General features: G+C 47.3%; 1 protein-coding gene across 1 annotated transcript in view; it reads left to right on the top strand.

Moving 5' to 3' along the window:
• Nucleotides 1-26,846, top strand: part of LOC119448722 (Down syndrome cell adhesion molecule-like protein Dscam2) — a 355,923-nt gene that overhangs the window by 288,353 nt on the left and 40,724 nt on the right. Inside the window, exons 21-22 of the mRNA XM_049666474.1 lie at nt 1,884-2,063; nt 6,829-7,157. Coding sequence (XP_049522431.1) covers nt 1,884-2,063; nt 6,829-7,157 — 509 coding nt within the window. The remainder of the gene's footprint in view (nt 1-1,883; nt 2,064-6,828; nt 7,158-26,846) is intronic.

The raw sequence follows: 26,846 nt of genomic DNA, 5'->3' as shown, positions 1-26,846 counted from the left end.
GCGGATAAAAGTATGTGCCGTTTAGACTGGATATTCAGGGTGAACTGAAATGGAAAATAAATAGCTTCAATATTTTAGGCAGGCGCCTTGAAAGCGGCACTGAATTCTCGACAAACTGCCTATAATAAGGAGCCAAGATAAGCAATGGATAGAGAAAGGAGATGAAAATGTCCAGACTCCTGTTTGCCGAATACTCTGGGTGCCCCTCTGGTAGCTTCCTTAAAGCTTTGCGAAGAAAACATGCTAAAACTTCGTGCCAGCAGCCGCGTTGCCATATCCATAACCAAAGCAAAACCTAGCAAGATAAGACAAGCACGATGCAAAGGAAGGGATATCTATCTTGAAAGATTTCTTACTCGGCAGAATAATGACACCTTCTTTTTCACGCTATGTACACTTCGTATCGAAAAGATACCAGATTCTTTTTACTTCAATATTTTTCTGCTGTAAAGTACTCGACCAACGCTACTGCTCAAAATTCAAGTAAGGAAAATATGGACTTCACTGTTTCTCAAGAGGCGTTCATTTTTCGTCCACGTAAGCTTACAGTTTCAACGCACTTATCATTTTGAGAGGTCACAACACTCGTACGCGTATCTTCATGCACGGTTCTTGTGAGCCTATTTAGGGTGAGTGATAAAAAAAAAGGCCCACTTCGCAAACCCTATACTCGCTTTTTGAGCATTATAAATTTAGTATCAGCCGTAACATATACTTTTCTGGATTGTTTCAGTTACCTTTCGTGTGTATAAACCATTCGGCAATCGTGCTCTCACTGCTCTGATTGCTGCGATCATTACATGTGGTGATTTTCATAGTAGGCGATTGTCTGGTTAGCCGTTGTGACTTATCAAGGTCCTGTTATTTCTGGTGGTTCAGTTTTCCTCTAACTCTTATTTGCCAGAAATAATAAATACTGTTATAGAATTTATCTATTATTACGATATTACAGGCAACAAAGGATTGGTGGAAACTTCTCTCACCTGCGGTAACGTGCATAACACTCGCGAACTCTCTTTAAGAAACACGACCGTCGGAGACTGAGCCCTTAACAGCTTCGCTGTAAAAGCTTATATCTTTGTACGCTCTGAGTTTGTGTTTTTATAATGCAGCACAAGAGGAAAAGTAGTCATCGCTAGTATGATGACGTCTTAGAAAGGACTGACAGCCTAACTGTCCTAGTAACAGCATAACGGTGTTATCACAACGGACATCGCGTCAATAACGCAGGCTGCCGTCCAATGAGTGAATCTGCAAAGTCATCTATCTTAGATGCTAGGATTTTTTGCAAGCTATTTCTGTTCCGCGGAGGCTTCAATCTTGAAGTTATGCAGGATTACATAGAGTTCAGTCCAGTTGCCTTCACTATATGGCAGCGTTTTTCCAAGTATGCAAAAATAAAACCTCTCTGCAACGTTTTCTACATCGCACGGTATATGTACTTGGTCAGAGAATATGCATTTGACTGCCGGCTTGATGATTGTTACGTCCTTCCACTGATTTCCGTGTTATCGGTACATTTAACTATCATGATAGCCGCATGTTGAAGAGGGACGTATGCCAGGAAGTCACATTTCATAGAATGTCACTGAACAAAATAACAAACAAACGAACAAACAAACAAATGAATGAATTATTTATTGGAATAATCAATCAATCAATCAATTGATGGTCTACTTATTTGTGCGTAAACTAGTCAATAAACACAATGCTATGTTTATGACCTTCTCTTACGGCGTTTGATAGTCTGAGGCGCTGTCTTCACGCAGAGATACAGAGGAACTTCGTTGTTTAAAGTGTAGTTAACATTGAGTGAGCCCTTGCTTTGGTGGAAGGATAGCAATCACTACAATCTGTTTGCCACGCCTATGCTCGTTCTTTAGGTACCGTTCCACCATTGGTGTCGGTGAACAGCGAGGAACGGCGTTTCTACCGTCACCTAGGCATCGTGGTGCCGGTGGCCTGCTCAGCGGTCATTGTCCTCATGGTGTCCTTGGTTGTGTGCCTGTTCTACAGCCGAACCTGCTGCCGGGCGCGCTCCAGGGTCATCTACGAGACGGCCGGTGCGTTTGGGACTCATCTTCTCGACTTCGCGTTTTCTAGAATCCCTACTGAGAGCGCACGCACGGCAAAGGGGTGGCCTCGTTCTTGAGAAACATGGCACGGAATTTAAGTGTGCGAGGTGGTTCAAGATGAATTTGATGCCTTACGAGTTGCATACGAGGAGCATGGGCAAGTCTGAAATGTTTGGTGCTTGTTGGCCACGTCATCCAACCGGGGACGTAAACGTAACATTCTGTCCAAGCATCTTGAAACATAGAACATTAACCAGCATGGCTTAAAACATATAAGCTTGTTCTGCGTTTATCAAAAGCTTGTTCTGCGTTTTATCAGAGCTGTACACTGTATGTCCTTTCCGTGCTAAGGAAAATCGATGATCAGTGCGTTGAACGCAACGCACAACTGTAATTTTGTCATCTTATAAGTGAGGAATCTTGATCATAGAATAAGTAATCAGCCACGAGAAAACTGTCTGGTGAACATAAACAGTCTTTGCGTAGGTAATGGTATGGTAGCGTGCACGAATAGAGGGCTCCCATATGGTGTGACTTTCCTTATATTTCTCTGGTAAAAAAACGAGTAGCCCCTTGGCCTAGAAATTCGACGCTATGCTATGTTTCTGGCATGGTGTAAAGCTCTGTTCTCCCACCATATTGATTGAACGGAAAACCTAATGATAGAACTGATCACTGCGTTATACAAAGAACCAGAGCGAAGTAGTAATGCAAGCTATCTGCGTAAGAAGCGCTATGAAAAGAGGCTCGCTCGGGAATAAAATGCGCGAAGCGAGCTGTTTCGAGGAGTAATCGAGAGTTTTCCGGCGCATGTCAAACAAGCCTGACGGATCGCTTCGGAGGAAGATGGAGATTTTGGAACTCTTTGAGACGCTTTATAATTGCTTTTCTCAGATTGTGGCGCCTCAGAAGGTCTTGCATATCTGCTTAATTTTACTGATTTTTATTCGGGTTGGTTAGAAGCAAAGCCTCTTTACGTTCCACTCTGTGTAATTGATTGTGGTGTTAAAAAACTTTTTTGTAGGTGCGTCGCTTATTACGGCGATTTCTTGAACCATGCAGAAAAAAAAAGAAACGGCATTGAAGAAGTCATAGAACGTCGCGGCCTTCACACTAGAGCAATTTTAAAACTTTTCCGTGCATAATTGTTTTGTGCGGGCGCATGCGTACCGGCTCTCAATCATCTGCGGCTAAAACGAGCCGTTGCCCCAGAAACTTCGATGGAAGTAGAAAAAAGCAACAAAAAAATCTTATGGGTGTACAGCGCGGTTGTCGCTTGCGCTACTGCGTATGCTTTAGGAGCTCACGTGCGTCGAAGGTAACCATATATATCTAACCTAGGTCATACATGTTTGTTTTTTCTTGCGAATTTTGTGCAATATTGAGACGCACAACAGGGAGGGGCGTTGTAGTCACATCGGACGAACAGAAGGTTGCAATGCTAGCGGTGTTATCTTTTAGGAGAACTGTCGCACGTACGATATTTGTACATTTTCTTTTCTAGTGATTGCTTACGTGCACGTGGTCATGAGACAGCCTTGTATTTTGACGTCATAGTAGACTGCAGAGCATTCGATCGAATGCTTGCAAAATTTACAGTAAAAAGGAACACATTTCTCACTGTCTAACAAAAACAATGAAAAAGTCAGACAGTTATACCATTATCAAAACTAGATGCTTGATTTAGATCGCTGTGTATGTGGTATCAAAGCATGTTTCTTTTTTTTAATTAGGGTGCATTTCGATGTTCACAGACAAGCCGCCTACGTTTTCTTTTCTGGCAGGCCATGTAGTGGGTAAGAGGAATGATGAATCGTATAAGAGGACTAGTAATTTTCAAGATGTGTTAGGTAGGAAACCCTTCTCGAAAGTTAGCATGTGTTATTAATATTTCGCACTGGTCTTAGTGGAGCACTTATGGAACAAGGCCGATGATTTAAACGGTGCGGTCATTTTCTTTATTACCACACATGATAATATGAATCATGAATCACAATGCATAATTTTTCTGCAGGAAATGAATATTTAAAGCGAGACAATTTTACAACAAGCTGTGTTATGGCTTCTGAAACAGCAAAATCTACTCCTATCTACAGTCTGGAGTCACACGAAAAAACAGATACAGAGCACTTATGAAGTGGCCAAATCTAATTTTCGTGATGCACACAGCACGCGAAATCGTACTTAGTTTGGCTTGAAGGGAACTAGCTAAGGTATGGTTGCATGTCTCAGTTCTATAAGGCCACAGAACGAACAAAAGATGTGCCATCACCAGACCATGTACATATCTAAGTATGCTCATCTTTGGTACACCGAAACTTTTACTTCTAAGAAACACCTATTGTACATCTGAGAAGGATTAGAAGAATTAATGATACGTCATGCCACGCTCTGCTCGTCTGACGCACTACGTTATGCCTAGCGACAATATGTGTGTCCTTGCAACCGGGCGGAAAAATGACACACACGTTATAAAGCGCCTCTAATTTTGATTTCGACAAGTAACATTCAGATCTCTCCTAGTATAATAGAGTTCGCTTTAGTGTCCTTAGATTTTTTTTTGATGCAGTATGGTCGAACCCATGTGTACACCACTTGCGTTGACCTGTCCTTTCTTTTTCATATTTTTGTCTTATTGCCCTGTACTAACGTTAATGATTCTCGTTGCAACTTGCTAAACTAGCTTATGTATGCATCATATAAAAGGTGATACCAAAGAGAAATATGTATGTAAGTGTGCCACCTAACAACTACAGAAAATCTAAAAAACTCTAAGGTGATACAACCTCTTGTTGAAGTCGATCAAGTACACTGTCTCCTTGGACAAGCTGGGGGTGAGAATGAGGTGTAGTCATCGCGCACGGCACTATATTGCATCACCCCTCGTGTGAAGGGAGTTGGAGTAGTGTCGGACTGCTGATTTTTTTTTTTTTTTTGCGGCACTATCTTCGGGATTGACCGATATATTCAGACTGCACATACCCATGGGAAACAACGTTGCCATAATCTTTTCAAGCGTGTCACCAAAGTGAGTGGAAAATTTCCGCTTCTTTTTAGGTATTTTAAGTGGACGTAGGTGTTTTGGAACACTGTAAGTACGCTGGCATGAAGTAAATAATTCACCGGGACATATCGCGTTCGTCTAGCGTCCTTGTGAGTGAGGAATAAACACTGAATTTACCAGCAGTGTGTAGTTGGTTTTTATTTTACTTTACCATTATACTTACACAACAACATACGATGGCCGCGATAAGTTGGCGTTTACTCCTCAGATTTTCGAGGTTCCAGATGCAGCACGATTTCAAAGAACACAAACAGTCTGATTACACTATAGCTATAGCAGGCAAAGGCACTTGGCCCACATTATCCCTGAAAATGTTCTAGTTCTCGGCTCTCCTGAAAGGAGAGCAAAATTTTGCAAGAGGCACAAGGTCGCATTGTAACAATCGGCTAGCCCCCCCCCCCCCCCCCCCCCTCCCCACCCTGTAGTACGCCTATGAATCAAGTTACGTGAAACATCCTGCCTATGCGCCTTTCTACAGTCGATCTATCTTATTATTCACCAGCTGCGTTTTAAATCTCACAGCAGAATTTGTAAATGCCCACCAGTCGAACGTATTTAGTGAAAGTGCAGTACCATAAGCTTAGACGTGTTGAAATCAGCTTCGTCAAGAAAAAAAATCACAGCATATCCACGGGGTGAATGATGATGAGTGGGCGAAGCTTCGGAGGGAATCATCGGATCTCCCGCTTAAGGGGACGCTAGCACAAACGCGTTAGAAACGTGCAGTACTCTCTAGTAAGGGGGAGCGGCCACAGCGTCTTACGCAGCCATTTACACATGCCGGAACGTGCACCGCGTTTGCCGACGCCATCACATGACTGCTGAGAGAGTATACCCCCCGTATTCATAAACGCTCCTCGACTTGAACTTGACTTGCCACCGCTTTGGGCAGCGCGTTCGAAACGCGTTGAAGGTAAGGCGGAGAGGCCACAGCGTTTTACACCAGCTTCTTACACGGGCCGTAACGCGCTAGCACAAACGCGTTAGAAACGCGCTAGAAACGCGGCCTTTCGTTAATGTTGGGTATTTATTGCCATCGTGGTGCGTGTGTCCATCTCCTCTTCGTGGCGTAGTGGGCTAACGCCGCGCGCTCGGAAGCGAGGGGTCCCTGGTTCGATTCCGCGCTACGGACACAACTTCGGAATTTTTTTTCTCATTTTTCTCAGACGGGTTACACACTACTACTACGACAACGGGGACGGAACAGGTGCCACTATAAGGAGCTTCGCCCCTAAAAAGCATTCAGTGAGCACACGGTGGAAGCTGTCAAGGCAACCTGTGTTTCATCCTCTTGATCACAAAGCCTACGCGCCATAGAGCCAATATCGACCGCTCACTTGTAGCATTCTAACAATAAAGTGCACTCTCGAAGGCTATTTTCGAAGCCAGCTTCCTGACTTAAGTCGCTAAAATGTCGCCGATGTTCTGTGATGACGCTGAAAACGTCGCAGATCACTAAATTGAAAAAAAAATTTTTAATGTGGCTAAACGGGCAAGACAGTCGCTCTAACGGCAACACTGACGGGAACGGCCCACATATTTAGACGGCACTACCTTCACAAAAAAGCTAGAAACCCGGATACCTCGCGCGGAAAACTGAGGGTAGCTAACTAAGGAAGACATTGTCTCCAAAAGGAAGTCTCAACTGCTCTTTGTGTACTTATGGCTTTCTCCGCGCTGTGTCTACAGGCGAGGACGACCGGAGCAGAAACAGCAAGACAGGCAGCCGCGACATGGTGGACATGGTGCTGCTGAGCAAGAAGCTTCACTCGTCGTTCGACGAGACGAACGCCAAAAGCTTCTACCCGTCGCCTCCCCGGCTGACGCAGTCTCAGCAGCAGCAGCAGCAGGCGCAGCAACAGTGCCTGTCAGCGGCACAGAGCGCCGGCCAGCTAGCCTCAGCGGGCCAGGAGTTTGACGACGCCAACAGCGACTGCGACAGCGTGCCTTCGAACGGCGGCGGCGACGGCCAGCACAGACATCACCACACATACGACGTGCCTTTTCACGTGCGAAGGGTGAGTCCAATGAGGGGGACGCAATGCGTGCTCCGACAGCCACCGTTTTCTGTTCTAAGATTATTCCAGGGAGCAACAAGATAGGTAGGCATGCGTTAACTTACGAAAGCTAAAAGCAATACTTTTACAGTGAATTCGCGGGACTAGGCTTCGCAGAATATGGCGCAGGCTTCAAATGCAGATGACGGTGATAGATACACCGAAAATGCTGCACCTCTCACATTCTAAGTATTTGCGTATTAGTTGCATGGGACAGTGCTTTTGGTGACTTGAGTTCAATAGCAAGATTTGCTGAATATGCTGAATTTTTCAAGTGAAGCTTGTATATTCTAGCCTGCTCCGGGGATGTAACGCTAAAAAATTGAGCGCCCTTCTCCTGTCGAGAAAATGGGGGTAAGCGAAGCTTGTGGCAAGATGACAGTGTCGTAGGAGTTCCGCTTCGTTTGCCCTAAACTCAGAGTCGGCGGCTCTTTGTTGACGTTTGGCCTGAACATCACGCTCCCGCAACTCGGGGTCCGCGGCTCTTTATTGACATTTTGCCTGAGCTTCGGAAGCCCTCATGCTAGAATCTGGCGACAAGCTTCGCTTACCCCAATTTTCTCGACAGGAGAATAGCTGGTGATGTTGTCTCTTTGGGTCCCATGTGTGACAAGGGTAGGTCCCCGAGCCCAAAGGAGTATGTGCCATTGAGCTTGGACCCTTTCTGCACGATCACCAGGATCGGCCCACTTTTCAGCGTAACACCACCACTAACACCGCCGAAACATGTGAGCCTATAAAGCTTCGCTTAAAAAAGTCAGCTGTTCTCAGAGCTGCACAGGGAGTTCGTGCTCGGCACGCGCTCGTGCCGCTACTCCCGCACTCGTCATCGTCGTCTGCTTCGACAGCTTCGTCTGCTTCGACCCCGAGTTGCGGGGTCGGCGGCTAAACGTCAGCGTCGTCTAGCCCTCCCGGAACCCGACAACGGTGGTGCAGGCCTCGGCAAAGCTAGCGCCAACTTCCCCGGTGCGACGGCCAGGTTTCAACGCGAGTTTATCAACCGGAAATTCAGAGCCAGCTGCAGTGCGTGTGACCGGTTGTGGTTCGACCAGAACGTGGTACTCGTCAGTGCAATTCGTTCGGAGGAGCACCGAAGAAACACACGACAAGCTTCGCTTACCCCCCTCTCTTTGACAGGGGAGGCGCTACTGATTTTAACAGCGGAACTGTTTAAGCCGACCGTCAGTCCGTAACGCGTTAACAAAATCATCGCTGAGCGATGAGTCACCAGGGTTGCCTAGCAACCTCCGCGGAGCGGCGTGTGCTTCGCCTCCTATCCATGCCGTGCACATGTTGCCTTGACTTGGGACGTCAAGGAGGGGGAAGGAGAGCATGCACGCGGCGCGCGAGATGCTCGGGAGAGAGAAAGAGAAAATGAGAGGGAGACAGAGAGAGAGATAGAGAGAAAGAATTAAATTGTAGCAACACCAACGAGGCAACGCGCATAGCTGCTGCCGACGTCATCCGCGTTTCCCCGTTTCCCCGCGTTCACGCGGAACGCGCGTGGTGTCCGTGACTGCAGCAGGCGCCTCTGGCGGGGGCTCATAGGTTTACACTAGCTACGCCCCGGCAAGTGTGGAGGCGCAGCTTTGTAGTGACGTCACCGTGGAGCTAAAGCTCCGAGCCGCCGAGACGGTGGCAGAACTTCCGTTGACGCTGTGGCTAGTACATGTACTCTTGACATGGGACGACCACAGAAGATCCGGGCACCCGAAGAAGAAGCTGCTCACCTTGAAGCGCGTCGCGTGGCCAAACGAGAATCTGCGCGTCGGTGGCGAGCTGATTCGGAATACCGTGCCTAACCGCACTTAGCATTTCCTCGCAAAACTTAGCCAAGACTAGTATAACCTGGAAGAAAAGCTAAGTCGATCACCAGATCCGCCGTTTACTCCAACCTTGCACCACTAGTGCAACCTCACGGCGACGTCGCCGTCGCCGTCGCCGTCGCCGTGAGGTTCCGTATGACGTCATTTGGAGATGAAATCGTCGCCGCGCGCCGAACGCTGTATGTGCGAGTGAAAGGGCGCGAGGGGCGCGTCTTTCACGGGGAGTGAACGCACGGCGGAGAACAAACGCGCGTTCTGCGCCGTGCTCGCTTAAGGGCTGCAGAAGTAGGCGTCTCTTTTCTCCTTTACAATCACCATATATGTAGAGCAAACGCGCCTTCTTCGGACGCGCGAGAGGCCGTGGGGGAGGGGGAGGGAAGGAAGGCGACGTTTAGCTGCGGCACCAAGTGCCTATTTATATCAGAGGCTCCAGCAACAGTCACCAACGCCGCACGCATTTTGAGCTAACGCGGGCAAAACGCCGATGGCGTCGACAACAGTTCTGCGTGTTGTTGCTACCAAAGCCGCTCACCTTACTTCGTATGACATTGCTGTGTTGCTATCGCATTCATTGCTTCGCCCTTAGGGCGAAACTGTGACATTTTTTAAATTGTGTTTTTGAAACTGCTGATATCACTGAACTCAGACAATATATCTATGTTACTGACTATTGAGCTGATGTCGGAGGCGCGTTTTTGGTGCATTGTGTCTAATTAATGAAACTGCAGACGATGCTGTTGTTATTGCTGCGTTTCTTTCTAACTTTAATTTACTGTCCATCCGCATTTGCGAAAACTGCTCCACTGCCGAAATGCACTCATTTCACGTCGCGTTATCATCTTTTAGTCAAAGAAAATGGTGCAGTTTTTGAAAAAGCCGTCGGCTATGCAGTTGTACTTATTTTCATCTAGATTCAAAGAATATTGCCACGTTCCTATCTCTGCCCAACCACGGTGATGACGAAAACAATTACCTCGAGTGGGCGAGCGATGTGCTAGAGAAGAAGCAGCTTGAACTGAGCGGTTGTTCTAATTGTCTCGATTAAATACGGCTCTCCACTCTTGTCTCCAGTGAGCCGCAACAATACGTACATTAAGTTGACGAATAATTTCCTCTGGCTATACAAAAGAAAACGTTTTCGTCGCCAAGAAAAACGTTGCTCATTAGGCTAAAGAAGAACAAAATTATGACGTTACACTAATGTCATCGACGTCGTAGCCAGGGTGTAATTTTGAAGTCCGCGAAAGCGTAATCTATGCGAAGGAAAGGGGTCTTAATTCTCAGCGCAGAAATAAACATTGAAGTGATTGTGCTATTGTCGATGTCGATGATTGTGGCATGCACAACTTGTCACACAGAGTGTTAATGCCGCTGCCAAACATGCGTCGAAAATAGGAATAAAAATTACTAAAAACGACTAATAACCATGAACTCTGATTCACTAGAGAAACTTGCTGTGTCATTTAATCTTAATTTTCCTCTGCTCGGCCTTTCGCAGTCTTTCTTTTCTGTATACTAGAACAATGACAAGTAGTGCCTAAATTTTCGTCTGTTCCACCTGCCGTTCTGTCAAACCTGTCATTCATTAGCTACATTTGCTTCTCCGCTATTTTAATTATTTTATTCGTTATCGCATCTCTACATCTATACACACTTACGCGCCCATCAAACCAGCGTCTGTAAACTTAAACCAAGCACCGGCGCTAAAGGCCTGTCCAGCCTCCAAATCAATTTCGTTGTCACATTCACGCAGCGTCCGCTTGGAACGAGGCAAGACCATCCCTAGCACAGGAACCTAATACACGACCCCTTCTAATTGGATCTAAGGCCTTAGGCAGCCTGTTTTGCAGCCACGTGTTCCTGAGGCAGAGAGGAACCTTGGAGGTTTAATGGAAACTGGAAACGTTTGACTTGCTCCAGGCCCGACATCCTACGCCAAATGAAAAATGGTTGAAAATTGAGGCGGCACACGTTCCACGAAAATGCAATCACTGCGAACGCAAACTCGCTCACATATTCGCAATTGTTTACAAAGTCCCTTTGAGCCCCGTGCATCTGGCTGTATTGAAAGTCTCGCTGAGCCGACTCGCGTGTTTCTTGTTTAGTTCATACAGGCGCTGTATGTTTCTGGGTGCCCAGAACACGCTGGCCTACTTTTCCAGGGCCACGTGGTGCACCGTGAATGTCAGATGGTTGATGCTGAAAGGAGTTAGGCCGTGTGTTCCACCTTTCATCCGCACGTAATTTCAGGCAGGAGTTGCTTTCGGACTGCAAGGTGGATTATTAAATCAACAGCAGTGGTTCGATGGACAATTTTAGGCGGAAGTGTCTTTCGGACAGCGTTGAAAGTACGTGGATCTGCTCTACGGCTGCCCTTGTAAACGCTGTTTACTAGCGTCAAGATGGGCTAGCTTGTATATTGACATAACAGCAAACAGCAAACAGGGTGGTTAAAAAACTAAACAGCACTGCTTGTCGTATATGTCGCTAAAGCACTAAGAAAGCAGCCGAGTTGGCCAGGAAAAGATAGTGTTTAATAAATTACCATAACAGAGACGTGGCTCACTTAAAATCCACTTCTCTCAAACCCAGCAGTATTTCATCCAAAATAATAATGTTCTGTCGTCTATATCTGTCGGAAAGTTCTGATTGTGGCCGGTTGGTTTGTTTAAACACATGTAGTATTGTGCCATTTTGGCTTCGCCATTTTCTACCTCCCTCTCTGATTGCTAACAAGCGACTAGCACAATCAGTTCATTTGCTTATTTCACCTGCAATGGCGGCATTTTTCTCTCTCTTTGTGATTGCTAACAAACGACTAGGCGACCGGAACAATTATATTCAATTTGTTTTTTTTTATATACAATGATGTAAAAAGCCGAAAGCGCGCCTCTTTACTCCAAGGGTGCCTGTCTTGAACAATATATTGCTCCAAGAAGCTGCGCAATGAAAAAAAAAAAAAAACTGTCAGCCCTTCCACTGGGGAGGAGATGGAAGACCAGCGAAGCCGTACTATGGTGGGAATTATGTATTTCCAATTATTACTATTAAGATGTGATGGTGTAATTGGTTATTTTAACTATTAAAGAATAAGAAATCTATATGGTCTGCTGGTTTTCATTTATTTAGTGACCACATGGACCATGGCCTTATGATCACTACGGTACACCGCCATAGGGTATACGGCAAAGGTTGGAACGTTCTTCATAAACACGTCACCGACGCCGCGGGCGTTCGGTGCGAACGCAGGCAAAACGCCGCCGCCGTCGACAACAGTTGTGCATGTTGTTTGTGGGACCACACACAACCGCTGTCAAAACGCTCGCTACGTGACGGAACGGCTAAAAGCCGTTGTCGACACTGTTAGGGGAGAGGCGGGTGAGAGCCCAGAGAGAGTCAGCGACACAGGCGGCAGAGGCTGGCAGGGCTGCGCGCATGCACCGCAGTGGGATAGCGGGCACGCACAGGCATAGTCTAGGGCAACGTTCTTAGACTAAGAAACGAGAGAGAGAGAGAGAGAGAGAGAGATTGTGGTTGTGAAGAGGAAGAGACGCTATTTTCTGCAGCCCTTTAGGGAGCACGACTCAGCGCCTTGGGGAAGGGGTGGGGGATGTAAAGAAGAAAGAAAAAAGAAAGAAAAGAGGGTGAAGGTCGATCGATTACACCTAAGAAACGTTGGTCTAGGGTACCTCGATGCCCTCCTCGCCCACCGCTCCCTTCCCACTGGGAAGTCGCGTGTGCTCTCCGCCGTGCGTTCGCTCCCCGCGCGCGCGTTTTCACTCGCACATAAGGCGCGTTTGCTCTCCGCCGTGCGTTCGCTTCCGTGAAAGCGCGCGTCCCTCGCCCTCGTACGCTTTCACTCGCATATACAGCATACGACCAATGAGAGTTTTTTTCTATTGCCGGACGCGACCATCGAAGAGTGAGCTTTTAACAGCTTCGCTGTAAAAACGATTATCATTGTTAGAAGTCTCTCTGAAGAAATGTTCAATGTACAGATTTAGAGATATTTCAATTAGCCACCTATAGAAACTATGCGTAAGAAGCAAGAACGAAGCATTGTAATTCATGCTTCGTGCATGCTAACACTGTGACTTCTCCGAATGAAATCAACAAGGGGCTCTATGATGTAACGATTCGTCATTCGCTGGCAGGACTCATTGCCTGCATTATCGCCGGTATTGGCCACTCGTTGTGGTGGGGCGATAAGAAAAGAATAGCATCGAAGGAAAGGAATACTTATTGAAAACAGCCCCAGAGGCAGGCATCGTATTTTCAGGAGCTGGGAATAGAATAGCAAGTATGTCACAAGAAGCAGTGCCCTGCATTATACTAACTCTTAATCACTTTTCGCCAACTCAATTACTTCTTTAGTTCCCAGTCGCTATCCTTCTGAAATTATTGCTAACGCGTGCATACGGGATGTAGCATGTGCAGCGTTGGCAATACTGAACCAACCATCAGTAGTGGCGTTTAGTTCATTACTTTGGCCAGTCAGCCAGTGGGCTTGCTCTGCTTGGCCATTGAAACTAACTTGTGGCTTTTATATCCGTTGAGTGAATAGTACCTATGCTCACATAATGAGAAACATGAGGTATCACAATGAACTCAGACATAGAAAAGGGCTTAAGGCGTTGTTGTAGCCAGAGAGAGAGAGACGTTTTAATGGCAGAAAGGTGGAGAGGTCGGCCTGAGTGATGGGCCTCTAGCCTGCTACTCCACGCTGGGGAAGGGGTTTGGGAGAATAACATAGATAGGATGTGAAGAGGAAGGAGGATGGTGGTATGGTGAACACGATGATGAGGGTTGCACAGCATACTGTTTCTGTGCTACGCGTACGTGCATACTTCCCGGAACAGCACAGTCACCTTCGCGGGCAGAGATAGAGGCTACTACAGTGTAGCTAGAAGACTGTCTATAGCGTAACATGGACTTACGCGGGCTGTGACGCGCTTATGCTACGTTGGCGATAGGTCTACACTTAAGCGTCCCGGCGAAGCCGATGTGACCGGCGGTGGTCGGCGCGCTCCGACGCGGCCGGCGCGGGAAGAAAACTTGTTCTTTCGGATGCCAGAGCCGCTAGACCAAAGTGCATTGCGTTGACAAGCACGCTGGCCGGCAGCATGCTGGCATACATTTCGGGTGCACTGGACTATGCGCGCGTTCCCCCAACGAGTGTGGAATTCGTCCGTTGTTGAGTGTGCATCTGCGCCAAACGAAAGAGCACTCGCTCGTCACGCACTTCTGACTGGAGCTTATCGCTTCACTGTTGCTGACGTCACTGACATGACTTATCCCACTATGCCGGCCGCTGCCTGGCACGCTAGACATGCTGGGCTGTTTCCGTGCCAGGTGTGGTTGCCGAGGACCTGTAAAGCGGGCCTAAACTACTTTGAGCTCGTAGGTGGGCGAGCTGTCTGTATCTTGCCTTCACTACTATCTGATCATGCGAGTTGACAAATCGTCAGAGGTGGCATTAGTTGATTGCGCACAACAGGCAAGCGAGGCGACCAAAAGGATCAGGCGTTTGACTGCATGGTAAAAGCGTGCTAGCCCACGAAACGTATATGACGTTCCTCAGAGATGCACCAACCGACAGCTTTACCCTGGCGACGTCACGTGCATGCCACTAGCTGGCGTCAAGATGTGTGAAGAACGGACTAGAAAAGCCCTAACAGGAGTTTGTGATAGTTTTCCAATTTGTGGTTCGCGAAAGATACGCGTCACGACCAGTGGCGTAGAGCCGAGGGGGGGGGGGGGGGGTTCATTACATAACCGTAATAATCAACGCCAAAATCGTAAGAGAGACTTGAAAGGTCCCGGGAAACCACCGAGTAGGTGACTGCAACATTAGCCTCAGCCCCCCCCCCCCCCCCCCCCTCGCCTCCCCGCTCCGAAAAAAAGTCCGGGCTACGCACCTGTGGTCATGACAGTCTGTTGTGATGATGCTCGTGTTTATTTAAAAGACCATAAAATTGTCAGAGGCAGCTTATAGGAGCTCTTTATGTCAGTTGCACGCATCACTTACCTTGGGACTTTTCTCATTATGGCAACCGTGTTCAGCCTTTAGGTAATGCGGTAATTTCGCGCAATTAAAAAAAAACAAAGAAAACATGGAAGCTAGCTGTGACCTGACGGACCTAAGGAATTATTTATGACATATTTTTGATGTTGATTTTGTTCCAGCCCTTCTCCATTTCCTCCCCCTCCCTTCCCCGAGATGCACCGGCTGACAGTGTTGTGCGTGCTGCGAGCCCCCCTTCTTGATACCACCTGAGATCCGCCCTGGTTACAGCACCAAAGCTATGAATTGTGCTGTAAGATGGCAAACCAAACAATGACCTTTAAGGAGGCAGTCAGGAATAGTCCATTGAAGTCAGTGTAGCCTGACGGTAAATGCGTACTGGAGTAGCAACCTTGACTCCGGTTCACTTGGCGTTTTGCCAGAAGGCCAGAGATTGAGATTGGGAAGCTAACCAACTGTTTTCTTCTTGCTTCCATTGCTCAAGTGAATGCAGGTATAACTCATGCTGCCTTTTATGCCGTCGATGAGGTTGATAATAATTTTCTTGTCACTGACATATGTCACTGACATCTTCGACCATAGGCTCGGCAGGGAAGAAAAATATACTCCTGAGGGCACATTTGTTTTCATTACTTACGCGCTCTTGTTTATAGACTCCTTAGATAATCTCCATCAGTTCCCCTCTGTGTCCTCGTCCCAAGACAATTTATCTTTGGCTTGGAAGGTCACGTATTGAATGGTGCATCATGGTAAATATAACAATAAGTGCATGCGGTGTAGTGACTGTGCCGAAATGCAATGTAATAAGCATGGCGATAATTTACGTCAGGACTGTACTGCCTGCTGCCGTAAGGAAGGTGCTTGGTACAGTGCGCGTCACCTATGGCTCAGGAAGCTCGAAGCGCTCATTGTGGAATTCAAAGCAGTTTTCACTCACACTCGCTCATTCCACTCATTGTATATTCATACTTGCACACGTTTACAGTGCTGTCAGCCATCCTCATTTAGAATGAGTCGTTTGCAAAAGAAACACTTCTCAACAGAGATGCCCAATTCCCCCTGTTCTTATTCGTGCAGCTCCACAAATTTATTTAGTGCTGAAAGAAACTCCCAAGAACCAACATGAGGACCCCAGTCCCTAGTACACTTTTTTGGTAGAGTAAAGCTATTTACAAATGAATCACTCAATCAAGCTACCCTGCCCCACTTCAAACTAACCACCTTATGCCTAGCAATTTGTTAATCTTTCAACAGCATTTTTCATCCCTTGGCGCAGTTCTTTTACTCTAATTAACAACCCGTTATCTGATCATTGTGTTCCCGGCCCGAAACTGCACTTCATGCTCTTTAGCGTAACTACGATATCATCTGCCCTGCCCACATTTGATCTTTACTCCACCCTGCCACCATACTGTCTTTTTACGCCTATCGGTTTCTTTTCCTTGCAGTGCTGCACTCAAGTAGGTTGCCCAGACGCATAGGAAGAAAGAAAGAAAGAGGAACTGTGATAACGTCGACATGAGTGAATGAGATAAATAAAGCGAGCTCACTCAAACAAGCAATACTAAATTGATGACACCTTCTCGTATCCCGTTCCATGTCCGCGATTTCGGCACAGTACTAAATCTATGTATTCGCTCAAATCACCGTATACGAGTATCCTAGCTCCGCGACATAAGCGAGACAGCCTCCATGCCGTGCGTGATTCAGATTCAGGCTTGCTTTAGTTCATGTGTGACAAAGCCGGTAGTCTTGCTTTCTCTCGACCTCTGATGTCTTTTATCATGATTATTACTATCTATTTTGTGTCTTTTTTGGATGAGGCCTGAGTGCCAAAAGTTCAACAATATACGGAGGAAGCGGAAAAGGCAGCAGGGGGCCTTAGTCCGCAATTCCGTGTTTTTTTTTTTTCTTATTTTTATTGACATTTTTATTTTCCGGCGTAGTACCCCGGGTTGCTTTGCTCGGCGTAGTACCCCGGTTTTTTTCTACCTTCCACATATTTCGTTTTTGTTCCCTGATCTGTCCTAAGCCTGAGGACTCGCGCAGAAACATCACGCCAAACAACCCCTCCTCCTCACCGCGTAGCCAAAAACTTTCCAGCCGCCGCCAATCGCGGCGCCATGGTTCGAGATGATCGGCGTCTCTCCATCGCTCTGCCGGCGGTCGGGACATAAAAGATGTGATGGACGACCCGTTCCTCTTCCCGCCCTGAATCTTTCTTTCTGCTTTTCTCTCTCTCGTTTTTCCGCGCTTTACCTCGATCTGTGTTGGTTCACCTACTTTATGGATGGTCGCTTTGTTTTCCTTCTTGCCTTGTTTGCTTTGCGGGGCCATTTTGTCTTCGTCCACCGCTCCGTTCGAAAGCGCATCCATTGTCCCGTGTTCTCTATCATCGCGGTATAGTCGTACGTCTTGCGCTAGCCGCGCGCTCGTAACCACAGCGGTCGCCGCGAACTTCTGTCTCCTGAATCATTATACCGTCTGTGGACACGGGTGGCTCTCCTTCGGGAGTACTAGCCTGAGCGAAAAAATAAAAACAGAGAACACCTTAACAACAGAAAATGGAAGCGTCATCGCGACGGGCGAGAGGTAGCAGGAAGGGGGGGGGGGGGATGAAGACAGAAGAGGGGAAGAGATGGGGCGTGGGGTGAAATAGAGGGAGGGGGGGGGGGGCAGGGGAGCGCACCACTCTGTATCGACCAGAGGAGCTGTCCGCGCCATTGTCCTGGGTCCTGGCGTTTCGCTGTCCACACACCACCCGCTCGGCTATACCACTACGGGTGTTTTTTTTTTTTTTTTTTCGTTCGTGCTGTTCCGAGCGCGTTATCTCGTCTCGATCGTTGTAAACACGTGCGTTTGGCAAGCGGTGTCTCCGCATTTGGCGGTCAGAAGGAATGAGCGAAAAAAAAAAAAGACTGAGAACAAGGAGGAAAGAAGAAAACAGCGATGGCTAATAACAAGACGAAACAACACGAAAGGCTCAGCATTAAGAGCGCAAAGAGAAGAGTGCGCGACGTGGCCAAATGTGGCGCCTAAAAGATGAGGTTATAACTGCAGCTTACAGTTGTAAAGATGAGAGAGAGCGAAAAAAAATACGAATACGCTTTGAGACAGTCGATAATGACGCCGTGCCTGCTTAGCGAGAAACAAAACGCGAATTAAATGCGAGCACAACGTTAACCCTGGCCAGTAACAGGAAGAGGACAACAGCAAAACGAGCACATCGGAGGAAGGGAGAGTTTGGTGTTGTATATATGTATAGCGCTCCGAGCGGTGCATATGAGCACACAGTGAAGCGCTAAATGTGTGTGCTTGGTGCATGCAGTCCATTTTGTCTGCATTTTCTTGTTCTTATTTGCAACTCGTAACAGCAAACTTTAGCGCTTGGTAATTCGTTTTGTTTATATCCCCGATAAGCTGCTGCCCGCACGAGACGTGAAGCGCGCGTTCTTCAGTGCGCGCTTGTCGACGTGCCTCGGTAATTGGAAACCAATAGGCAGCCTCTAAGAGTGTTTACGATAGCGAGAAAAACATCAATACGCGAGCGAACGAACAGACCGCCACCGAGCGTACGCGCGAAAATTTTCCGCGCGCAGCGCTGTAGGGCGCTGGAATCCTCGTTGAAGTTTGGGAAACACAAAACGCTAGGTGCATTATTTTTATCGTTGTTTTCTTACAACGCTTAGTTTTGAATGATGGCGTGGCAGGGCCGGAGAGAAACAAGGCAATTTGAAATCAGAAAACGCTGCGGGAGTTCAGGCTTCTGTCAGTGGTTGTCAGACGCGTTTAAAAACACTTTCGTTCATCATATTCTTCACGGGTCGGGTCCTGTGACACGTTCAGCTGGAAAAAAAAAAGTCTGAAACAATGCATTTTTACATAACTGAAGCTGCAAAAATGGAACATCTGCTTTTTTTACCTAGTGACGATAACGGACAAATAACTGGCTGCTCTTATACAGCAAACTTTGATACATTTGTGCTAAACGTCTGTGAAAGTTGCTTAGCGGATCAGAAAATTGGGATAGATCGGCGTTGACTGGAAATGATGTGTTGCGGGGCGAAAGACACAACATAAGGTGATAATAAAACAGTGATAAAACGTCACGTCAATACAAGCTGAGACTCTCGCTACGTTAATGGTCCTATGGGAGTGAGTTCCTGGCCGTGATAATGGAAGCAATCTATTTCAATAATGTTCCTTTTTGCCCTTGATCAGTGGTCCAAACGGCGCTCTGCGTGCGTTATCACCAGTATATAAGCCAGTTGCGAGCGGTGGATGATAGAGAAAAAATAGAATCCAACGGAAGGCATTGTTACTTTATACCGATCTTGCAGTGTATTGCCGTAGCTCACATTTAAATTCTCACATGCTATAGTTGAACATTTTGCGGGCGCTGTCTTCAGTGCTACTGTTGCTATTTCTCGTCTTACCACCCTTTGCGCCTACAACTCGATCAAATAACCATAGCCGTAAATGAAGAGGCATGCATATCGTACCTTGTGCCCCGAGTCTACCCAACCCCTCCTATGCTAGCTGTTATGTGCTGTCATGCAAAAATGCCTAGAGTCTGTAATTCAGCAGGGGACGTAGGCGACTCTCAGTGTTATGACTGCCCCTCCACCCCCGCCCCCCCTTCCCATTCCAGGCGTCTAAAGAATTAATATAGTTTTTTTTATTATACGGCGCAGTCTTCTTGGCTCTTGAACAGGTGATATATGCAACATACAGTTACCTTATCATATGCAAGTCTAAATGACATCACGAGATTAAAGAAAACTTAAAGCAATAATACGAACAATTTGACATAACACAGGGACGTTAGGAAGATCGGCCTTCCGAGATGACGTCACAGTGAGGGAGTCACAGATAGGCCTTCTCTTATCTATAGGGACCATTGGTTCGCCAAGCGCTGAACAATTTGACATAACACAGGGACGTTAGGAAGATCGGCCTTCCGAGATGACGTCACAGTGAAGGAGTCACAGATAGGCCTTCTCTTATCTATAGGGACCATTGGTTCGCCAAGCGCTGAATTCAAAATCTCCATGCAGCATGCGGAGTTTGCAAGAGTGCTATAGCTTGCCAGGCACTACAACTTATAAGTACGTTCAGATATGTTACGTTTAAGGGGCGACATTTAATGCGGCACTAGATTGATATTCAGGATGGCCCGAGTTTAGCAAAGTTCTGGATCTCAGCGCACTCTGGCGACTTCCTCAGAAGAATGATCTAGTAGAATCAAGACATAAAGTTTAACCCTCAGCAAACCTCTAGTTTCATTGGCTTATCTAAATTCACTCATGGGATATCATCACTTTGGCGTTACTTCATGGATGGCCGAGAAAAATGGAGTCACGTGGTCAAATCGACGGTGCCTACTTTGATTTGTTTATCGTTCCTCCCATTGCATTACCTTTGCAAGTAAGTTGTAGGAAAAAAAATGAAAGGAAGCAGTCGCGTGAGAATGCGCCACCGTCTGCACTAGATAGACATATCATGCAAAGCATGGTAGCGAAGCTGCCTTAGAAGACAATAACGTCCTGCAATGGTGACTTGTAGAGGCACGGCAGTGCCTTTTACATTTCGCGGGGCGAACTTCCCGATGGAATAAAATCACCGCATATCCATGACGTGAATGATGATGAGTGGGTGAAGCACCGGGGGATCATTCGGGTAAACCAGAGCTACTGGACGAGAGAGAAAGAGAGCGCGCGTCGGGAACGAACGCTCTTGTGCACCGCAGTGCCCCTAGCTACGGAGGAGAGAGATAGCGCGCGCGTCGGGAACGAACGCCCTTGTGCACCGCAGCGTCCCGACTCCCTAGCTACGGACGAGAGAGAGAGAGCGCGCGCGTCGGGAACGAGAGAGAAAGAGAAAGAGAGCACAGCTGCGCCTCTAGCGGGAGCGGCGAGTCATAGCGTGACTACAACGGCGCGACGGCGCGACGACGGCGGACAAGGCTCGACCCTAAGGAGCTTCGCCCCTAAAACGATCAACGTTTCTCGATCGAAGCTTGTTGCGCTAAGTCGTTTACTGCACCAGCTCACATCACATGGCACATACAGAGCACACAACAGTACAAATGAAGCGCAAGTGAGTGAGAATTTTCTCCACAACATTGAGTCGCAATCCATCATGAATACACGCATCTGTATTTATAGCCCTCATTATATAACGGTACGCATTACACTGGGGAGCCTTGAGAGTTTTGCATGAATTCAGAGCAAGGGGTTCACCGATATTTTGAAATAAGCATTACATTCAGGTGTCCTCAGTACCAGCACGTTTGTTATGTCGGTGTTAAGATAAACTGAACATTATATTGAAATAATTAACAATAACTTAATCTTCACTAAAACAGCACACATGTCACCTGTAGTTTTGCTTTGGTACGGACGACATAGTTAAAACATAACATTTAGTCAAAATGGAGTTAAATAATAAAGTTGCTGATCAAATCTGTTAAGGTTAATACTAAACATGTTGCAATTACTTTTTACGCTTACGCATAAGAGAGCTTCGACGAGATTACAGTGTTAAATATGGTAACACAATCTCGGCATATCTCAGCACGCATCGCAACCTTCAGAAAGCATGCACAATTTCGCACTCATAATTATTCATGGATGGAAGCAAACAGCCTGCGACTTCACATTTTATTGAGATAGAAATTATATGGACACTCCAAGCGCATTTTTGCCCTCGTCGTCGCCGTTGTCGTCGCCGTGATGTTCCGTATAGAGTCCAACGGCGTTAAAATCGTCGCCGCGCGCCGTGCGTTGTGTGTGCGAGTGAAAGCGTGCGAGGGTGAGCCGGCAACCGCAGCTCAATCTCGCGCACGCGAGAGAGGAAGGCGGCCGGATGCGCGCGGTCCTTCGTTTGCGCGCGAGGCACGGGCAGAACAACAGGCACGGTGTTCTGCTCCGTAAGAGCAGAACGCACCCACGGAGCTGCTGCGGAGCTGCTGCTCACGGAACTGCTGCGCGGGCGCCGTATCTTGAAAGTGATCTGCGGTGCGGCTGAAGTGTGCGCCCGCGGGGGCCTCATCTTCAAAGCGATCTGCGATGGGTACAAAGTGCAAAAGTGCATGCGCCGAGTGCCGGTAGCTTCGTATTGCTCGTTCGATAGTTTCGTTGAAGCGAGACGCGCGACAGCGTGAAGGTCAATTTGCTCGCTGCTGTTGGCGCGCTTTCTAAATCGTTTTAAACAGTTTCCGCTGTCATCGAGCGAGATGTGTTCATAGTTTACCTGTACATGCGTGACACCGTGCTTGTTTATTTAGTTAGTAAGCGAATATTTACAACTTTATACAACCGATAAAACTACTATCCTTACTTCGTATAGCTGTCTGCTAATTTGCTATCGCAATCGATGCTTCGCCTTTCGGGCGAAACTGCGACTTTTTATTCAAATTACATTGTCTGTATTTTTTCAAATGTTTCTCTTGGTAACGTACTGGACGCATCATTTTCATCAACTAGTATGTTGGCCCGTGACATGTAATCGCGCTTCAATCGCACCATCATAAGTGATATCGCTGCTCATTAGTTTGGAACCGCATTTCAGCCTCGTCTTCGCGACCATTTGAATTGACCTTGGATAATGTCCGTAACGGGCCCCAGAAAGATGTGGCCAGCGGTTTACGCCGAGTGGGTATATATAGGTAGCGTGACAGTCACGGTATCGCGATAGTTCAATAAAGCTTTGATAACACTAAGCGGCGCTGGCGCATAACACTGCTCAGTCTGTGTTTTAAACGAGGAAGTGGCGTGCGCAGGGATCGCTCGTGTTGACATATACGTGGCTAATGTCGACATTTTATTACCTTCTGCTTTCGCGCAGAGTTGTATGGAACGTCTTTCCCGGTACTAGTTCCTTTTGGGAGGAAGGGAGGAACGCCTCCGTTCCGTTAAGGATCGGTGGAGCTGTAATGGTAACTGGTTAGGTTTATGAAGGAACGGCATCATGCAGGGCAGATGGGCGACTGAGTGAGGCACAGTGAACTACCGCTTGCCTGTCACGTGACTATGGTAGATTTTTTTTTCGTGAGTTCGTTATAATTTTTTGTGACTAGGCTTCAAGTTTGTCACGTGACGATCCCTCCTGTAATTTCCTTCCTCCATGCCGGCCTGTCGCAGAGGAACGATGACGTCAGGATCGCAGCGCCACTCGAGGCACTTCGCGGCGGATGGAAAATTTCCAATCCTGACCGAAGTGGAGAGTACCATATGTGTTGCACTTATAATAGACGAGCATCAAAGTTGCAGTTAGACATGTCTGGAGTATGTCCGGTGCTCGTTGAAAAAGTTCGTCCAGGAGCGTTTCTTTGGATTCTTTTTATCTCCACATAATTTACTGCCGGCGATGTTTAAATTCACAGTAATATACGTAGTTCGATGTGAGTTTTAAATTCCTCACTCAGGAATATCTGACACTATATTTTATTTTTTTAAATGTCGCAGTTTCGCCCGAAAGGCGAAACTGCAAAACTGCTATCGATTGCGATAGCAAATTAGTAGAGAGCTATTCAGAGTAGGGATAGTAGTTTTATTGGCTGCATAAACTTGGACACATTGGCTTACTAATTGAATTAACCATCGTGGTGTCAGCGCGCACAAACAAACATGAATAGATCACACTGAATGACCGCAGCCAACGACTGTCAAAACGCTGGCAGCAAACGCAGATTCGCGCGGTCTATCGCTTCAACGGAAAATTAGCGGCGAATGCACTGCGCATACAAAGGTCAGAGTCGTGTGGAGTTAAGAGACGGTGCGGGCGACCGGCACCGCCGGGCAAACGGCAGCGGAGAAGTTGTTGGCCGAGGAGAATCTGCCCCCCCCCCTCCCCCCTTCTTCCCGTTTCTTGCTTTCGCGTGGGAGATTGAGTGGCAAGATAAGCCTTTGGTGCCGGAGCACAGCGCTGCTCCGCCTCCCTCCCTCCCATACCCCCACGGCCTTTCGCGCAAAGGTCGCGTTTGCTTTCCGCAGTGCGTTCGCCCTCCGTGATAGCGCGCGTCCCCCGCGCGCTTTCGCTCGCGCATACGGCGCGCGGCGACGATTTTATCGCCCTTGGAGTCTATACGGAACCTCACGGCGACGGCGACGGCGACGGTGATGCCGACGGCAGAAATCCGGTTGAAGTGTCCATATAATTGCGATCGCAATAAAAATCAAATGTAACGTTAATGTAACGACACGTTTTAATGTTCGAAGTGTAAATGGAACGCGCTCGTTTTGCATTAAAGCAACTTGTAACGGGAACTCGTTTCAAAATTTGGAAGGAACGAGGAACGAGCTTTCGTTCCTGTTTTAGAGGAGCATGTACAACACTGTTTTCGCGCAGTCCGCGCTTTGTTCACTGGCCTGCCGTCGAGCAAACTCAGGAGAGCGAAAAACTCGGGCCATCCTGCATAGCACCCTTGGTTTGATATTGGGAAGGTTCATGTTTGATCTAGGTAGAAGCCCATACATTGTATTGCTTAGAATAGTGCGGACCTATGATGATGACGATGATTATGGTGATTAATGGCATCCCCTTGAAAGCGGGGCGGTGAGATCCCCTAGCCTGCTTGAGTTACTCGGCTATGCTATCTGGTGCAGTATGTATCTGGTACCGCAATTCTTTATGCCAAACAGCGCCGCCATGCGACTCCTCTTCGATCGCCTTTGAAATTATGTTTTGCTAAAAATTCTAGAATAAAAAAGTTGTCGCAGTGTCACCTGAAAGGTGAAGCATCAATTGCGATAGCAAATTTGTAGAGAGCTATACGGAGTAATGATATTAGCTTTATCAGCTGTATAAACTTGGACATGCAGCAGCACCGGCAACACGCAGAACTGTTGTCGACGCCGTCGGCGTTTTGCCCGCGTTCGCTCAAAATGCGTGCGGCGTTGGTGACTGTTGCCGGAGCCTCTGATATAAATAGGCACTTGGTGCCGCAGCTAAACGTCGCCTCCTTTCCCTCCCCCTCCCCCCCTCCCCCACGGCCTCTCGCGCGTCGGAAGAAGGCGCGTTTGCTCTACATATATGGTGATTGTAAAGGAGGAAATAGACGCCTACTTCTGCAGCCCTTAAGCGAGCACCGCGCAGAACGCGCGTTTGTTCTCCGCCGTGCGTTCACTCCCCGTGAAAGCGCGCGCCCCTCGCGCCCTTTCACTAGCTCGCACATACATCGTTCGGCGCGCGGCGACGATTTCATCTCCATTGACGTCATACGCAACCTCACGGCGACGGCGACGGCAGAAATCTGCTTTTGAGTGTCCATATAATTTCTATCGCAATAAAACATGCGCCTAAGCAGTCGCAGATCAAGACACTGATTGAGTGGATTTAGCTGGACGCCTCACTACTATCATTTATGCTTTCTCGTCTTCGGTTTTTCTTTTTGTGCACGTCGCAATCCTGTTTAAGTGTTCATCATCATCATCATCATCATCATCATCATCATCATCATCATCATCATCATCCTATATTTATGTCCCCTGCAGGACGAAGAGCTCTCCCTGTGATCTCCAATTACCCTGTCTTGCGCAAGCTGACTCCAGCCTGCGCCTGCAAATTTCCTAACTTCATCACCCCACCTAGGTTTCTGCAGTCCCATATTTCGACAAGCGCCTCCTAAGAGTAGCAGCCTTACGGATATTCTATTTTCTTCACTGATAAGACGCGAAAGAGTGCGTTTTGAGCGCTGCACGTCTTCCCAATGCAAACAGCACCAATTTCCAATCCTGGGGATCCACGTGGTGCTCACTTGATGTCCATTTTCGTAAAAAAAAAAAAGAGAGACAGAGAGAGAGAGGCAGAGAAAAATAATGAGCATGTAGACGGAGTCGTAATCAGAGTAAGAGCAAATTTATCGAAAAATGAGAGTTCAAGCCAATGGACAGCGGCTTGTGTGGATCACTGCTCCACTCTGAGGGGTATTTTTCTCTGACAATTGTGCTACGCCTGTCCTACAACAGCGTATATATTGTCATGCATGGCACTTACTATTCAAAGAACCTGAGTGACGTCTCTAGTAAATTCGATCTAATGCACCCTTCCGAAAACAAATCCAGTTCGAAGCATGCTCCTGCTCCGGCGAGTCTGGAAAGAGGAAACACTCCGCGTATTCCCGCTAAAAACGTGCAGTATCGTGTAAGCTGCAACTAACATTGACAAACAACGGCCCGAGTGCACGAATTTGTGCAGCTGGATTAAACGGCCGTGATGTTCTGGTCGCGTCAGTTCTCACTAGATTCACGGCGACAATTTTAAAGGCGCACATTTTTGCACTCATGTGCCGTTACATCGCTGCTGGTATTGCTGTTTTTGTTATATTGAAAATCGAAAAGTACTACCGATCGTCCTGCGGCATTTTACGTAGGTTACTTTTAATTTCTGGGCAAAAAATAAATAAATGACAAATGAAAGGGCAAATTACAAACCAAGGTGAACAGGAGTGTATTGATGAAGGGTCCGAGTTTGATAAATTCGGAGCCTTCTCAACTCTAATAATGCCTTGGAATGGATGAATTATTGTTATCAAGACTTAGAATTCGAGCACCTGAGCGGCTATATACCTAAGTGAATAAAAATAAAAGGGCCATCATTTCTTATGTTGTCGACAGAGTAGAGCCCACGTAGACTGCCAACAGTTACCGCGCCAAACGCGTAACAGCGGTTAAAGGATGACAATGACAGCACTGAGCTCATGTAATTCTCATTACCGTATACCACGGTCAAGTTGTGCGTTTAGGGTGTGCTATGGCTTCATCACGTTTCCCCGTTTAATGGATTGCTAGTGCTTTG

This window comes from Dermacentor silvarum, chromosome 4, assembly GCF_013339745.2.
Source record: "Dermacentor silvarum isolate Dsil-2018 chromosome 4, BIME_Dsil_1.4, whole genome shotgun sequence".
Classification (NCBI taxonomy): Eukaryota; Metazoa; Arthropoda; class Arachnida; order Ixodida; family Ixodidae; genus Dermacentor; species Dermacentor silvarum.
This window is presented reverse-complemented; position numbering and strand designations above follow the sequence as displayed.